This window comes from Aptenodytes forsteri, unplaced genomic scaffold, assembly GCF_000699145.1.
Source record: "Aptenodytes forsteri isolate BGI_AS27 unplaced genomic scaffold, ASM69914v1 Scaffold142, whole genome shotgun sequence".
Classification (NCBI taxonomy): Eukaryota; Metazoa; Chordata; class Aves; order Sphenisciformes; family Spheniscidae; genus Aptenodytes; species Aptenodytes forsteri.
In genome coordinates, this window is record NW_008794598.1 from 2,540,213 (window position 1) to 2,557,984 (window position 17,772).

General features: G+C 53.3%; 1 protein-coding gene across 1 annotated transcript; it reads right to left on the reverse strand.

The window, feature by feature from the left end:
• Positions 1-737: 737 nt before the first annotated feature.
• Positions 738-17,399, reverse strand: RASSF5 (Ras association domain family member 5). Its single transcript, XM_009272764.1, has 5 exons — positions 17,280-17,399; positions 4,571-4,684; positions 2,620-2,917; positions 2,114-2,229; positions 738-890 (listed from the first exon to the last, which is right to left on the reverse strand). Exons 1-5 carry the CDS (start codon positions 17,397-17,399, stop codon positions 738-740), a joined length of 801 nt encoding a protein of 266 aa, XP_009271039.1.
• Positions 17,400-17,772: the final 373 nt, after the last annotated feature.

The window sequence follows — 17,772 nt, forward strand, 5'->3', positions numbered from 1 at the left end:
AAAACACTGGCTAGCTTAGCTAAGCATCAGGGGTATTTGCTTTGATTCACATCTGTTTTCAAAATTGGAAGTTAATGAGAATCAAAATGGATTACTTTTCTTGGAATTAATATCACCAAGTTTCAATAATACTTACAACAGACTGTTTGGGTGTTGCAGCTGCCTTGGGTGTCATAACTTTACATTTCCCTGGCTATCTTAACCCTGAACAAGTCCGTCCGGTGTTGGTTGCAGCTGCAACAGCCACATGGTTTGGTGCAACCACCTCCTCTGCTTTATCTGCTGCTTCCTGTGCTCTACTTACGAAATGAGAACTCGGCCACGTGGGCGCACGCAATGAGCCGCAGCACCTCCGAACAAGAACAAGCGAGTTGCTGGGGGGAGCGTGAACGGCAAGTGTTACCCTGCTCAAAACATTAGCCAGTAGATGTTCCTGTTGGGTTTAACACAGCATTTTCCATGAAGCTTTTCCATCTGATGGTACAGCTGAAAAGCGAACCAGCAGCTGTGTTTGGTTTGTTGACGGGCACAGTTTTAAAACAGGCTTCCCGTTCTTTGACTGGCTCTGGTCCTGGGATAAGAAGAAAATGCAGTATGTTGATTTTATGGGTGCTGTGAGCCAGTCCTTAATGGAAGGATGAAGAGGGAGAGTGACTATTGTAAGGTGTCCTGAGAAGTGTCTTTTCATTTTAAAAATAGTATCTAGCTTAGTCTGATGCCCAGCGCCTCCCAAAGAGTTATCCAGGCTTGCCTCTGGCTTCTTTCAAGGTCTGTTGCAGTCTCTGTTTAAACTTCTCGTACTTCCTTTGCACTTGCTGGATTTTGTCCTTTTCTTCTTTGTCCAGTATCATCAAGAAGTTCTGTAGCTCTGGGATGGAGAATGCGTCCCACTGCAGAAACAGAGGGAAAGTAAGCACACACCATTCACCTTATTGCTTTTGTGGTTTGGGTTTTTTTTTTTTTCCCCTGAATCTGTGAAGAGGAACAATAAAAAGACATTTAAACACGTATCTGATCTCCGGGTAGCTTAATCTCACAGCATCATGTTGTGAGAGAGACGGGATAATGGGCTACAGCATAAAGGGCCATCCCAGTCCTGAGCCCCTGAGACTGTAGATTTAATAGAAATTATCTTTACTCAGGTGAGTTGAAGCTCCCACTGCAAGAGGTGACACAGCTCCCTAAGGAACTGAAATACATATGGAAATAATTGACGTAGCATTCACCCGCACTTCTCGTTACGAAGGGGGAGCGAGGTCCCAGCAGGCAACGCTGCCCAGCAGGAGCCAGTTCTCTTCACTTCACTGCAAAGTTACCATCAAAACTGTTCGAGCTTCAGCAAAGCTCTTGGCACGGGGTGCCAGCAGACTGGCTGCTCCGGCTGTCACCTACAACAACATCAGGCTGACAGCGAGGAACAGGCAGGCCGCAGGCTGATGGTTGCGATCACTTAATAAACACTGCTTTATGTCTGCTCAGCGCTGCCGCGGCAAGCCGGCATTCCTGCGGCGTCCTTACCAACCGCAGTCCAACTCCTCCGGTGGCACGGCACGTCCTGAACCACCCCGCGGCACGGAGCCGCTCCCGGCACGTGAGGCAGAATCCCGCGGCAGCTCCCAACGTTTGCCTTCATCGTGGTGGGGAGCATGACTGCACCAAAAACCGACCGCGAATTTATTACCCGAGTGTCCCTGGCTTCTACTTAAATTAGTGGATTACTTATAACAGTGTTTAGCCAATCTAATTATTGAGGAGGATTAACTCTGGGATGGCGTTGCTTGGTTCTGTAAACAGATTATGGTTTGGCCATCAAAACCGGCCTCAGCGTTTTCACAGCTCAAGTTTAAATTTTTTAAAAATCAACATACTTGAGAGGCAATGAAGGATCCTTTTTTTTTTTTTTTTTTAAAAGTAAGGTACAAGCAGTCCATTGAGCTGATAATTTAAGTTTGGAGAAAAGCTGGTATCACCCTTCGTATGGTAAACCCAGCCCAATCAGAGGGAAGCAGCCTTGCTTGCGTGCCATACATCTCCCAGCTCTGCAACGCTGCCACATGCTCCACAACACTGTTAATGTTCATGTAAAAACCAAGGGAAAGAGTCACCAACATACCTCAACTTCCCCTGTTTCGTTTTCCTTCAGCACAAAACTGAGCACATCTGTGTCGGGGCCCGCCAGCAGCCGGAGGTACAGGGGATACTCGGTGAGAGGGAGCTTCTGGAAGAGCACTGCAAGGGGACAGCAGACATCCACAGTCAGCCCATGGCTGCCAGGGCAGAGGAAAGCTCAGGAGGTCAATCGGAGCATGTAAAAGCGGTTCGTGCTGCTCAGGATCATAGTGGAAATAGCTGACTCTCTATCAGAGATCCATAACGATCTCTGTTAGGTCTTGGGGGACTTCAGCCCCCTTCTGAAAACCAGTAATTCCCCATTAGCTTAAGCAGCATCACCTCTTGTGGCGGTCAGGCCATTTATTCATCTGACATTTAGGCACTGCCTGCCTGCCACACCACCCACCAAGTCCTAGATGAATGCTTTGACGATGTTTCTGTCACACAAAATAGTAGGCAAACTGATCAGCCGCAGGAAAGCTGGCGGGTCCGAGGGCACGAACTCACCTTGCCCATCCTTCCGCATCTCCTTGAAAAGTGCAAACTTCTGAGGATTATCCACCACCATGAACTTCTTCAGGAGCCCCTGGATCACCTCGCTCACTGTGGTCGTGCTGCTGATGTGGAGCTGCTTGATGGCATCCAGCGGCAAGTAGAAGGAGGTTCTCTTGTCCGTCATATCAGCCAGGTTCACCTCCTTGAGGGCATCGTAGATGGACTGCGGCCGGATCCCTGCCGGTACCGTCACGGGGCGGCGCAGTTTCAAATGCACTTTAATGAAACCTGTGTATGTCCCATCGTCGTTCTAAAGCAAAGGAGAGGGGGTTCAGGCTCCAGGGAGCCTTTCCAGTCCTTCCCCCCCACCACGAGGGGCTTTCTGGTCTACAGTGCTGCAGCCTGCAGGGGTGACTGCAGGACTTTCCACCCCTTGGTACTGCTAGGAGTTTGAGGGTTTCTTATTAATCATGTAAAAAGTAACCAGTAATTTCGGGTTAGTCACTACTGATTTTCTCCTGTTCCTTCCACTCGGTAATGACTCATCCCTCCCTCGCATCTGTGCGATCTTGTCTTATTTAAAACCAACACGGCTACAAGTCAGTTATGGAAACCATTACATGTAATTTGTAGTTGCAATTAAGTGAGGGTTTGAAGCCTCTGGAAAGGTCTCTACCCCTTGTGTTCAGCAGGATCTCCCAACCGTATTCCTCACATTTTGTTCCCCGCTTACGGGATTCTCACATCTCCATGTAATAAATCATCATTCAAGATCAGCCTGTCTCACAACAGGTCCCTTACCCTACCCTCAGCTCTGCAAAAATGCAAAAATCAAGAGAAAAGCCTGGCTCCATACAGTCCGTCCACGGGTGCCAGGCAGGAACAAGCCGAGGGATCCACCTCAGGTGCCAGGAGCACTGGCCTGCGGTCCCACCGAAGGGCCACCACCAGCGGCTGAGCCCAGTCGAGTCCCAAGGCTGTATCAAGTCTCAAGATTGTATTTTCACTAAGCTTCAAGAAAAGTAACTCAAGAGTAAAGATTTGTGTCCCAAATGACTTCCGCAAGTCAAGGGCTGATAAAAATCAACGGGTGAGCCGTTCCAGCAGAAATTACTGTGCAGCCTTCACAAGGGAAATTGTTGTAAGATCTACTATTTTAAATACATTTCAGGTTTATTTTCAGATGTTAGCAAGCACCAGGGAGTTACGTAGCTGCTGTTCTTAGAAGTTCTACGATTTAATTATTTCACTCTTTAAGAAGCTTTTCCTCCTCTCTGTAAGATGCCGTGAAGTTTGTACCTTTGCAGTACTCTGGTTTGTAGAAGAGGTGATTTCCTTGTCTTCTCACCACACACCATCAAGGCTTTACTTTACAGGTGGTGATAAGCAAGTTTGCAATCAAAGCTTCAAAATATAAGGCATCCACTGTGGTTCTTAGACCTCTGCTTAAACAAGCTTGGCAGTGGCAGAGGAGAAAAGCATCTCCTTCTATAGAAAGGCTTTGTGTTTCTAAACACACTTCGTCTTTCTAAATCCACTTTGCAACAGCTGCTGAACTGCAGCGTCGCAGCCCGAGTTTTACCGTGACTCATCCCCGCGAGAGCAACGTGGGCTCATCCATTTGTGGCAAGTCACTCACAGCACAGGCTGGCCAGCGAGTACTGTGCCGGTGCTCCCAGCTGAGAAGGGACGGAGGCAGGGGAGGGTTATCTCAAGTGTCAGTGACTAACACTAAGGAAACCCAAGCAGGAGAAAAAGCAGATCAGGTAAGGAAGACAAGAACATCTCAAGAGCCACAAGCCCTCTTGCCTGGAAGATGCCTTCCTACAGCCTGGCTCAGTTCAACTCAACAGCCACAAGCCCTCTTGCCTTGGAGATGCCTTCCTACAGCCTGGCTCAGTTCACAGCCCAGAGGAACTAGCATCGGTCTTTGCGTATTACCTAAATAGAGCCCGATACATACCAGCTTCATCAACAGGCAGTTTGTAACTTTTGCATTGTATTTTTCAATTTTCTGTTTGATCTCCTGGATGGTCGGAGGCTCGGGTTTTTCTTCTTCTACTGTTTGTGTTACATTCTGAAATCAGAAGAGACAGGCTTTAGCTGTTTTATATATTGGGTAACACCGCATCTGTTCAGCTCTGCTTTTGCTTGGTGCACGGATCCTGAGCTCACGCTAACAGCGATGGCGCAGGTGGAGATGGTTCCTACGGCCAAGAGGCTAAATGTACAGGATGCCACGTCCCTGCCCCAAACCACCTCTGTACACCAGTAACAGGCAGTGGAGGGTAACACAAAACCCACCGGTTAGCGGGACACTGAGACACAGAGCAGTAAAGACATCCCAGTACAAACCAGGGCAAAGAATCCAGCCTCTAAAGCTCTAAAGCCCGCTTTCAAAAAAAGCCACCTGCACCTGCTGAGCATTTCTTTGCTTCTTGCAATGCAGTTGAAAAATCACATCCTATTTCCAGTATTCATGGCTCTGCCTACCCAAGCCAGGCACCCCCTTAAAAACCTGGGGTGCTCCTCAACAAGCTTCCAGCAGATTCACCCAGGCAGAACCTGCAGTTAAATCTCTGCTGGATTACTCCTCCTTAGCTTTGGAAATTGTAGCTCAGAGCAGTAAAAATCACACAAGCAGCAAGCCGGCTGCGTGACTAATAAATCAAGTCACTGCAAACCCAGTCAAGGCATCCCAGCCCATGTCAGAAACCATTCGGCGTCTGCCCGCGCGTGGGCTTGCCGGGAGGACGACGGCTGCTGCTGCTCGCCCAGGTTTTGGAGAATTTCCTCTTGGGAGGCAAAGCGACAGATTCGGCACGTAGGTGGGCTTTACCTGCAGGTTGTGCACGGAAATGTCGCTAATGAATAATGGGAAAACACGATCCCGTTGTGGAGAGGCAGCTCGTGGGAGCTTCCCAAATGCAACCCAGGGTTTAGAGCGTTTAAGCAGAAAGGCAATGAGTGAGTTTGGACAAAGTGCCGGAGCAGAGCCCGGTGCTGCCAGCAGCACAGGCTGAGCTAACTCGGGATGGGGGGGGCAGAGTCCAGGCCAGGAGGATGCTGCCATGGGGTCGGAGCAGCTGCAAGACCTGCACTAGAGGGGAGCAGGACCACGGTGCCCATTAGAGGCCATCTAAAAGGGGAAAAGTAAGGTGCTTTCTACAGAAGAGGGCCAGAGCATGCATCTCTGGGGTACGCTGGAGGAAAGCATGCAAACCACCGTCGAGCCCTGCCTGCCCCTGCTCCCCACTGCTCCTGCCCGGCCCCAGGGAGGCATCTCTGGCCACCCAGCCTCCCCGCTCCCAGCCCCGAAGGCAGGCAAGCAAGGCTCACGGGACGCCGGCCACCTTTCTCCAAGGACACGCAAGACGGGGAGAGAGCAAGAACAGTGTTGGGGGAGCCAGGAGGGAGGCCGTGACGAGGCACCGGGAACATGCAGTTGCAGATGGTTTTCTGCAGTCACGAAGGTTTGTAGCAGCCTCGAGCGAGAGCCTGAGCCACGCTCCCACCTCCCATCTGCCCAAGTACCGCGGCACAGGCTGCGAAGGCCCACGGACACCCTGGAAACGAAATGTCAGGATGCGATCCTCCACCATCGCGCCCAGCGTGACGGCAGAGCCCAGGCACGCTCAGGCACTGCGGGAACACAAGAACCAGCAAGCTCTTTTCCAAAAACCTGCTGGAAGGCAGGAAAGGATGCGCCAGCACATACAGGCAGGGATTTTGTATGTTCGCACCCTAGGAGTTCAAGTGCAGCCTCGGCAGCTGCAGAGCCCCTCGAGGCTCCTGGGGCTGTCCCTGGGTGCTGGTGCTTTGCCTGCACAATGCAGGGGGGGTAAGGAGGGGAGAGAAACCCAGAACACAAAGCTAAAGCTACCAAGCCACGGCCAGAGAGGCAGCAAGTGCTTCTGGGGGACACCCCCTGCATCCCATCTCCATCCCCTGGGACGGCAACACCAAGCCCAAAGCATGTACTCAGAACAAAAGCACCCACCCACCTTCAGCATCCATCTGGAGCAGTCTGTTGCAGAGTTAATGGCTCCTGTAATAGCGAGATGGAAGCAAGGACTTGTGTGACCCTGAAGTAAATTCAAATTCACACGTGGGCTAAGAAAATCTATTAAAAACCTGAAATACAGGGAGCTAAACTAACCCAGGAGTTCCCTGGCTGCACGGTAAAGCCCAGCAGCCACCTTTGGGTCTCCTCGTGGGAAATAACCTGCTGCAAGGACAGGACTGCGCTGACTGCACCGTGGGTCTCTGTGGGCAGCTTGTGAGGACACACGACCGAGCAGCATTCCCTGCGAGGTACCGCAGCTGAACTCCTGCCCTGAGCACGTCTCCAGCCCAGGGACGCCAATCACGCCAAACCATGGTGCCAGATGCAAACCAGCAGCAAGAATTACAGCCTGCAGCAATACGCGCTGTTCATTTCTTTGCACGATCACTGGAGCTCTTCACCAGCTTCTTCAGCCGCTTGCCTCGCCGGCAGCGGGACGTGGGTCCAACAGCAGCATTCAAGAAGCCTCGATGACTTTATTGCCACAAGACCATTGGAAACTCCCTACACGAGGCTCATCTTGTGCTTCAAGGTTTGACACCGCTTTAGCCAGGGTTACCCAAAGCCCTTCAGCAGAGGGGCTTTCCAGCCAGCCAGGAGAGCAGGTCTCCTCTAAAGCACAGCCTTCAGCATCCCAAAATCCGGACCTGCTGCAAACACGCCTGCGTGTGTCTTGGACTACGCTCAGTGGGCCGTATTTCACAGCGCAGCGCTCTGCTGCCTTTCCATAACTCACCACCTTCCCCGGAGACAGGCTGTGAATACATTTCGCCAGCGCTGCCTGAAACTGCAAGCAGCGCTCCCATATTTTATGTGGGCTTGCTCAGAAGTTAGCATTAGCGGAGAGCAGAAAGCGTGAAGGGATGTGCTATCAAGGCCGGTACAGAACAAAACCTGTAACCTCCAAAAAGGAAAAAAAAGGAATAAAAAGCAACTTTGGGAGCAAAGCCTGTCTCTTCCCAGGCAGCCCCACAGCGCATGAGACCAGGATGCAGCAAGCTGTAAATAAGCCAGTATCACCCCAGGCTACCCATGTATTTCTTTTAGGAGGAGAATCAAGCACAGGACAAACTGAAATCCTGGTTGCAATCTGGCAAGACGGCTACAAGTCCTGGGACTCGGAGAGCCCCGAATTCATTCAAGCGATTCCCAAGTGAGAGGTCACAATTTCTGCTTGAGACAGGCAAACAGTACGAGACCTCTCGAAATGCAGATCTGGAGCAGTGACCCAGTGGAGGAACACTGACATTGTATTACAGACTCCTTGTTCAGTGCCGTAAGAAAACAAAAGCAAAGCTTTCCTGGGGTATTTAAGACTTGCACATAAACATCCACTTATCATAATGGCAATTTCAACTCCACAATTTGTCAAAGTCCTTAGGCACACGCTTCACTGCAATCTAGTGACTGCAATAGGTCTTACGTGGCCGCACACAGGTGCTGGGCTGGTGTGGGAGTCTTTAAAAACAATGCCAAGGGTAGAAATTTTCAAAAGTAGCGCTGGGGAAAAGAAAAAAAAAAAAATGAACAACAACAAAAAACTTCCCTTTAAGTTAACGGAAGATGTGCACTCCACTTCCTCACGTTACCCGTTTCACAGCGCTGGAGACAGGCACAGCCATGCTGCCACCCACCAGGGCCAGCCCCCACCCCAGTCACACAGCGAGCGAGCACCAGGAGACCCCCGGGACCGTCCCCTCCTGCGTGCAAAGAGACTTGTAGCTGCACGGCACAGCTGCAGTGGTAAGGCAGGCTGCGCGTGTATGCTACACTTCATCCGTGGCACAAACACAACCCCGTGCAGACCAGCATCCATCCAGACACGCACGGCAAAAGCAAACAGAGCGGCTCAGTCTGTCCCCGTCACTGCAATTTGCTTCTCTCCAGCGGGGCAAGTCCCTCCCTTCTTGTGATGTTTCCAGCTGAGGAAAACAGCGCGTGCCAGCAATTAAAAGCTTTCTGGGCAGCTCGCGCGCTGATGCTGCCCGGTTTCCATGGAGGACGCACGGTGCACCCAGGACCGCAGCAGCCTGGAGCGGTGCCGGTCCCCGGGGTTCCGCAGCAGGCACACGGCAGACGCTAATTGCTTCATGCTCCAGGGAACCTAAATCACTCGCAGCAGGAGCGGGAAGCCTGGCTCAGGGACACGGTGCTGGTGGCACCACGTCACAGGTCTCGCACCGTGTCCCTGCACAACTCCATCAACAAACCCCTGCCCAGCCTCCAGCACCCTGCCTTCCCCCACGCGTGTGTCTGCATGGATCAGCCGTGCCTGCTGGTCCCTCGGCTCGCTCAGCCCCCCGACTCCCCCAGCGCACCCTGATCCTCGCAAAATGCTCGTACTCCTCCAGTCGGGCACAGGGTGCTGCGCTGCAGAGCTCTGCTGAGCAGCCTCCACAATGCTTCCACGGCAGCATGACCCTGCTGAGGCACACAAAGCTGCCCTGCTGCTGCTGGTGGAGATTGAATCTTGCTCCCAGGAGCTGGAATCGGACAGCGGCTGGGATACTCTGCTCTGGCAGGAGGGCCGTTTTGCCCCTCTTGCCTGCTGCTCCTGCCCCGGCAGCGCTGGAGAAGGCAGGAGGCAGCTCAGCTCCCACCTGCACAAAGGTTTTCCCAAATCACTGCCTTCCTCTGCCCAACCTGCAGCTTCTTGACGCTCAGACCCTGGTCTGGGCAAACATATTAGGAAAGAAACGCTGCCCATAATTTATTTATTTACCACTTCTATTTGTTTTGACTAACCCAAACATAAGCTAAAGCATCCACAGACCCCAGGATCCCACGGCACACAGGAGCACACCGGCACCTGCACCCGCCGCTTAGCCAGCGTGGCCAAACCCCGAGAGCAGCTCAGCACCTCCGCCACGCCGAGCCTTCATCTGCGGCTGGAAGAGTCAACACCCTGATGTCAGGACTGCCCCAAGGAAATGGGATTCCAACCCTTGGCCATCACAACTCTGACAATTTACATGATGGTGCGGCCACAGCTATGGGTAACAAGTTGTTCTCTCCCCTTCCATGTGCAACTGTAATTGAAAAAGAAACCCTGCATTACGACAATTTGACAAATACAGGTTTTACCAGCCATATTATGTTCTCTTAGGGTTATTTTATAAGTCATCTTGCACCCGGTGTGGAATTAATTTGCTTTTATTAAGCTCCCAGTGTCAGTGACAGATGGTTTAACTGTTTCCACTGCAGCACAATTTAAGGTGTGCAGAGAGCAACCGACCTGCACTGGAAAACAAAACCAGCGACCTTGCACGGGGCTCCTGGCTGCGTCTCCGAAACAGCAGGTTGTGTGTATGGCATAAAGCAGCATGGGACTCCCAAGCCCCTCATCCCTTACACATCAGTTGTGGTGCAAAAACCAAACCAGAAGTTACCACTTCCACAGTGCTAACGTCTAAGTAGGCTTGAAACGTAGCTAGGCCAGTTCTTACAACCGCTTTGATTTTAAAAGGAAAACTGCAACGTGTTATGAGAGTCAGCTGGACCAATACTGCAACAAAACACTGCCAGCACTGCAAAAAAGCTCTTCACTTCCACCCCAGGGACAGGCACAGGAGCAATCCTCTGTACCAGCCTCCGCCAGCTCACCTTCCTCCTACACCCTCAGACCCAAGGGAAAGAAAGTTTTAATAATCTCTTTCTATGCAGCAATCCCACCATGGGGCTGATGAGCACAGCACACACGACAGCACCCAGATAAAACCCAAGGGACACGCTGCACCCATGGCTGAGCGGCGAGGCCACTGGAGCAGAGCTAACGCACACTCGAGCCGGCTGTCCCGCAGGACCCAGCACGGTGCCGTCCCAGCTCCGGCAGCTATTTAGGGCCGGGGAGCCCTGCGGGACCATAAAGGGCACTGGGGCACCAAGGGCTCACCCCTTCACCTCTTCTTACTGTTCATGGCAGTGGTGCTCAGGCAGAGCTATGCCGCAAGCCCCCAGCAGCGGCGACCATACCATCCCCAACCCCCTGCACACCCCACGGTCGTAGACTCTGCTTTTCTGCTTTACAGACCAAAACCCGCCTGCGAGCAGGACCCGAACCAGCCCAGCAGCACCAGCACCACAGCGGGGGGTGCCCTGGGAAGAGACGTGCTGCTCCCTCCGTCAGGTACAATTAGATCAGCTACTTCTTGCTCTTCACAAATCTACCCGGACCTCCGGTTTTGCAAAGTTTCTGGTGCAGAATATGCAATTCTGGCTGAAGGAAGAAAAACAGAAGCTATTAACCATAAACCGTTGCCACATTTCCTGTTGTACCGGGACAGGATGAAACAAGCTGTTAACAAAACAGCAGCTCGGTAACTCTGCCTGTGCCTAACCCTGACAGTCACTGCGAGACCCGCGGCTCTCATGGCTGGAAACCAGAAAAGAGCGGCGTCAGCCACCCTCGGGGATGGCCTGGCCGTGTGGCAGCACACCATGAGGTCCGTGTGCCAGCCTGCAAAACCAGCACGCTCTCATCGCCTCCATCCCTCCACCCTCACGCGCAACTGGAAGGAAAGCGATGGCGAGACTGGAGCTGCCAGGGTGCTTCCACTCCCACCCTGTTAAAAACCTGACGCAGAACATTGCATGGCCACGGATGCCAGAGTTTAACCACCACTGCCAGCTCGCTGGCATCATTTAAATTCAGGAGGTGAGAGGCTTACCATCCCCTATGAAACTGCCATAAAATAACTTGCAGACAGTTGTGGCTTGCAGCGAGACGTAGGCACCCACGGGCTGCACAGAGCCCGGCCACGGTGGCCTGGGGCACCCATAGCAGCACAGAGAGGTGAACCTGCCCGTGTCCTCCCCCTGCCCATCACAGCCTGCGGCAAACGGGCTCCCCTTCCATAACCTACATTATTTCTCAATTGTAAGAAACATCAATTGTAAGAAAGGACTTGAGCCTCATCTGGCACTTGGGCTAATGCTCGGCAGGATAAAAGCTGCCCAGAACAAGTGCCCGGGGAAGAGGCAGGCGGCCACAACGTACAATGCCCTTTGCCGGGGGCTGGGGCAGCCGCGGTCCCAGCGAGTTAGCCACACCGGCCTCCTCTTTGCAATCTACCACTCATCTAATGAGCCATGAGCTTGTGACAGGCTATTACAGGGGAGGTAAAAAACCCATGGGCCATCATGATTATGGCGATATACTCCCAAAAGAGTGATTCTAACCCAAGAAAGGCAACAACGAAGCCTCTGTGACAGATTTTTGCTGTTTATCCGTTTGCAGGGATGCCAGGAGAGACACGCTCCATGTCCAGCTGACAAGCATCCTTCCTACAGCCTCTCACCTTGCAGAAGTCAACCCCCAACTTAAAAACCTTTTTAAAGCAAGCAAAGGCAGCGGCTCTGCACCACGCCAGACCTCTGTGTTGGCGACTAACAGCTCTAGGCAGGACCCGGGAGCTTTCCGATGCCGCTGCAGCAGTGCAGAGGGGATGGTGCCCTCCACCCACGGCTCCCCGTCCCACTGCAGCCCCAGTCGGCACCAAGGAGCCGGCACATGGTTACGGCTTGGATGCACAGCTCAAGAGGTGGAAGACCGGCAGCTCATGAACCATGGCTTTGCTAGCCATAAAACCAGACATGGAAAGGCACTGTAGGTAGAAAGGCTGAGCGTGCACTTCCACAGGACACTCCTTGGAGCAAGGGCCGCCTCCCCGCAGCCACAAACCAGCCTCAGAGATGCTCTCCCTGCCCCCTCACTCCCAGCCAATTTTCCTCACCAGCTTTTTAGTTAATGAACTTGAATAGCAGACCGGTGGAGATGGATGTTGGCCCAACATCACCACATTCTTGGCAATGACCATCTTATCTAGAGGCAGGAGCGGCCAAGTCCCCCCTGGTGTCCTTGGGCGCAGGTCCATCACCATTTACATCAGCAATGCTGTGACAATTTGCATTCCCAAAAATGTAGCCCAAGCTCTCCCTTAGGCTCCCATGTTCAGATTGCAAGAGTATTTTGAAGATGCCTTCTGAAGGGATTTTACACCTCAGGGCATCAATCCTCAATTCTTCCGCTTATTAAGGAAAGATTTGTCTTAAAACATCAGAAAACAAAGCCTGGAGAAGTGTGTCCGAGCACTGCTGGCCAGGGAGCTGTGGTTCAGAGGAGCATCACCAGCTCACGCCCTGGGACCACCATCACACCACAGCACAGAGGACTGGAGAGAAACGTGAACATTTCAAATTTGAGCCAGAAACATGAGAACCGGCAGCTCAGAACTGTAAATCCAGCTGCAGCAGGGAGCAGTGACAGGTGGGGGGCCGTGGGGCCAGGGCAGCACCGCACAGCCTGATCACAGTCACCAGAGCGCGGGGACACCTCTGCTCTTGCACAGCTCTCCATCGCTGCAAAGCACCCAGCGCCTCCCCCTTCACCGCACACTCCCATGGTTCACAGCACTATATGGGGAAAGGATCGACTGCTCAAGCACGGATGGGTGGGGGGAAGAATCATACAACAGATTTGGAAAAAAAAAAATAAATACATATTTCACTCCTTTTGAGAAGTTCAAATGAGATGCTGCAGTTTACTTTGGGGTTCAGAGGAAAAGGCAAAAGATAGGAGAGCAGTGCATCTCTAGAGAAGAGGAGAAGGATTGTTGCTGCATTTCAGAGAGGTTAGAGGCAAGTGAAGATGGGCTCGGTGTTTTGATTGCCATGGAGATTTCACTTAGAAACCATTTTTCCTGCCACATCCCTGCTCAGCAGCAAGAGCTGAGCAGCTCCTCCCAGGGAGCTCCATCTCAGGGGGGTCTGGGCTGGACGAGACCCCACAGATGCCTGACCACCCCACTGCCTGTGTGCACAGAGACCAGCCTGGCGAGACCCCGGCCTGGATCAGGGAGACTGGGTGGATCAGAGGGATCCACTGATCAACAGGAGCAGACATTTGGGAACTGATCGCAGCCTCGCAGGGCCAGGAGAAGCCCCTTTCCCCCAGGAGAGGTGCCCCAGGGCCACTCCTGCACCCCAGGCTGCGCCAGGCCCCCTGCAGACCTGCCCCCCTCTGGAAATCACTCCGTGCTCCAACAGTCCTTTGGAGGGCAGAGACAACGGGCCAAGGACAGGACCCTGCACTGGTCCCTTGGCTCTGGCTCCTTCTGCATTGCACCATGCGCTGCACCAGGCGGAGCGATGTCCCCTTCGCCCACCCAGCACAGGCAACATACCTGCAACCCACGAACCAGCACAGATGCTGCACCCAATGGCCAGCCAATTCTGGGACTACGGGGTTTCTCCAAGGCTGGACGGGATCTTGGAGATCACCTCATCCAGCCCCTGCTTGTGTTTCGAGCACCTCCAGCGATGCAGCCCCCATCGCAGGCACCACCGCGTGCTGCCGCCATGGAGGGCTCAAAGAGAGGGAGAAAACAGACACGGAGCCAAACCCACCACTGTGGTGTCCTCTGACTCTTGCCCAAGTTCATGTAACTCCCCGCCGGCCACCCCCTCCAGAGCCTCCTCCCGCACAGCACCCCCCCCTCCCCAGGGTGGTCTCTGCTCCGAGCCCCGGAGCTGCCGGCACCTGGTAGCAGAGCAACACCGCCCGTGCATCCCACCGCAAACACCCCCAGATGGCACGGCTTCCCTCTTCTTCAGCAGAGAAGGCTTTTGCCTGCTGGGTTACCCCAGCTCACATCATTCAGGGACCCCTACCCGGGAACTGGCCCCATCGCCCCCACCCCTGGATCCCACCTCTGGATCCTGTCCCGGGTGAAACTGCGTTCTGTCCCTCCTGTGTTTTCTATTCTTGGTCAGAAACTTGCCCCTTTCTCCTCTAAGCCGGCTCTCCTGGCAGCCACTGATGCAGGACTCGAAGAGCAATTCTGCAGAGTTTTAAGCAATCACGCTTCAGGCAGAAGCCACTGAAGCCATTCAGCTGAGGAGTCACGAAAATGCCAAGTAATAGATCTCCGGGGATGAGGTCACATCTGAGATCTAAAACAGTTCTTTGCTAATGAAGAGTGAGTGCGCTGACGGTTTTGAAAATAAAAAGGAATTACAAAATTCCTAGAAAGAGATTCTTCAGACTAATACAGTTATTTCAATCAGAAAAATCGTTTCTCTAATCACAGTGATCAAATTCCACTCTTTATTTTTTTAAATGGTGGGAGGCCTGTCTGTCTCCTCCTACCCCACATACAACACATTTCCTCTACAGAGATTGTTTCCTAGGTCTTTTAAGACACGCCTCCCGAAGTTATCGGTATTTAGCTTATTCCTGCCTAGCGCAGAGCATACCCACGGGCCGGTGGCTGCTGTTGCTGCAGCGCTGACCACACTGTGCATCCTGGGCTCGGGAATCATTCCTGGGCATCTAAGGATGGACAAACATTGCCGTTCCCAAACACACCCAGCAGGTTAACTCACTTTTGGGTCCAAGCTGATGTTTTCTGCCCGTGGCCAGGAGCAGGTACCATACTTGGTGGTGAAAAGCAATGCTGCTGCCGCACGCAGCTCTTGCGGTAATGGAAACGTTCCACATTCAATAACATCGCTCAAGAGAGTAAGACACCAAGTGAAAAAGCAGGGACAGGGAGTGAAACAAAACGCAAGGGAGATGTCCTCCTTGGGGCTGCGCCTGTCCCTCTGCTTTGCCGGCTGCTCCCCAGGCACACGCTCTTCTCGCCGCCCTCCACCCACCGTCCAGCCTGGCCTCACCAGACCACCACCTCCTCCTCCTCCCCACCACACTCCAGGGCCAGCTCCATCCAGAGCTGAGGTCCAGCCTCACGCTCCTGCAGGACCTGCACCACCACCAACCCCCTAGCATGCCATGAACCCCCAAAAACCTTCTCCCACCAAGCCCTGAGGATGGTTTCCACCCCCAGCCGGAGAAATGTGACAACCCACCTCTGCACACAGACCCATTATGCAACATAATTTACTTGAGCAGCAAATTTTGTGTGGGGGGGGTTTTTTTTTTGGTTTTTTTCATGCACAGGAACCATTTCCTCCCCGTAACACCAAACCCCCGAAAGGCTCCATCTTCTCCAGCAGCCGCAAGGTCTGCCGCCCACACTGGCTGCATCCAGGCGAGGAGCCGGGCAAAAAGGGGCTGCAGCAGCCCCCAACTCCTCTGCGAGGGAGAGCTCCTGAGCACGAACGTGATCAGGCTGATTTCGAAAGGTAGCCGAGGATCTGCAGTGCCCTGGCTCAAAAAGAACAGCGTTAAACCGGTGCAGGGTGCAGCGCCTATTGCACTAACACCATGGTCTTTTACATCTCCTACACAAATGAATCATCAAATGACATTTAAAAACCAGCAGTACGTGTCGGTTAATCATAGCGAGAGGGAGCTGCTGGCTAACAGGGAATATCCCATCTTAAACCCGAGGGAGCATTTCTTCAAAGAAATTAAAATAAAATCGTCAGTTGATTGAAACTCTCCCCCAGAGCAACCCCACCCCCAAGGAGAACAGTCCAGGTCGCCGGGAGAAACCTCTGTATCCCGTACTGCAGAAAGCTGAACCCCAAAGCACCTGCTGAGGATTGCAGCTCAGCAGCCTCGGGTGTGCAAATATAGCAGAGCCCGAACGGGAGCGCGTCAGCGCTGATGGTTTACAGGGGAATTTCTAAGTGAAAAAGCTGCTCCCCGGGCCAGATCTCATCTCTGGGCCCCGCAGGGCTCTTGTTCCTGAGCGAAACCCCCACTTCCGCAGCAGCGCCTTCTCGCCTTCTCCTTTTATGCTCAGTTCTGGTTGGGGCCCCAAAGTTTATGACGCGGATGGATTTTTTTTTTTTTTTTTTTTTTAATAAACACTTAGAAAACACGAAGCAGCCTTGTCAGTGTTACTGATACAGAAATCTCATCCTGGGGGGAAACAGTGCCCAGCCAAGCGCTCTCTCCTTCTCCAAGGCAGGTACACATGCACCCAAGAGCCCAGAAAAGGACCAGATTCATCACTGCGTTAATAAGTTCACAGATTAATTTAGTCCTGTAACTTTCCCACCTCCCTACCCACCGAAAACACGAAGCAGCCTTGTCAGTGTTACTGATACAGAAATCTCATCCTGGGGGGAAACAGTGCCCAGCCAAGCGCTCTCTCCTTCTCCAAGGCAGGTACACATGCACCCAAGAGCCCAGAAAAGGACCAGATTCATCACTGCGTTAATAAGTTCACAGATTAATTTAGTCCTGTAACTTTCCCACCTCCCTACCCACCTCACAGGTGCAATTTTCACCAATGGTGCATATTTTGCACGGCCAAACCACAGGTCCCTGGCCGAGCGCCTGACCCATGGATGACAGCTGGCAGGGTTGCTGCCTGCCCCCCTAAAGCTGAAAAAACACATATGGAGTCGGCTCCTCCACCATGGATCCCCCGGGAAGGGGCCAACCCGGCATGCAAAAGGCTGAGACATGGCTGAGAAAAATCCGCAGCAGCGCAGACCCCCTGCATGGGAGCGGGGAGCCTGCAAGAGGCAGATAGAGCCCTCCTCCCCGCCAGCAGCTCTGCCCTGACTCCAGCTGCAAGCTAATTCTGGCAGCACCTGCAGCCAAACGTGCAGGAACACGGACATCTCCCCTCGCCAGCAAACCCCCCCACCTCCTGCCCAGCACAGCCCTTCTCACTAGTTTTTAAGCTGTTACCTTGGCAGGGACCTTGTTGGGCGCGCTCCGGAAGAAAGAGGTTTTTGCTGTGAAAAAGCAATCCTCGAGGTCTTCATCCAAGCTACAGTACCCGCTGCTCATGCTGCTGCCGATGGTCATCGAAACCCAGCAAAGGCGAGAGGCCGAGCGTGCACGGGGCTTGCCGGGGGGCTCGGGGGGCTGGCGACCATCGGCGGCCGCTCCGGCTCCTGCGCCAGCAGCGAGCCCGCTCTCACATCCTCAACAAGCCGGTGCTTATCTGCAATAGCTCCTTCTGCTCATCCTCCAGAGCCAGCGGAGCTATTTCTCTTTAACAGGCAGCCGTGCCGGGTAACCCTTCCCTCTCCTCCTCCACCCGCCTCCCTGCGCAGCGGCGCTGGGGCAGCATGGAAGGGGCAGAGCTGCGAGTTTGCTCCCACTCTTGGTGCCCGGGTTCACTCACCGCCCGCGATCTGGTCCCCCGGGCGCCCGCGCAGCATCGCCTCCCCTCCCT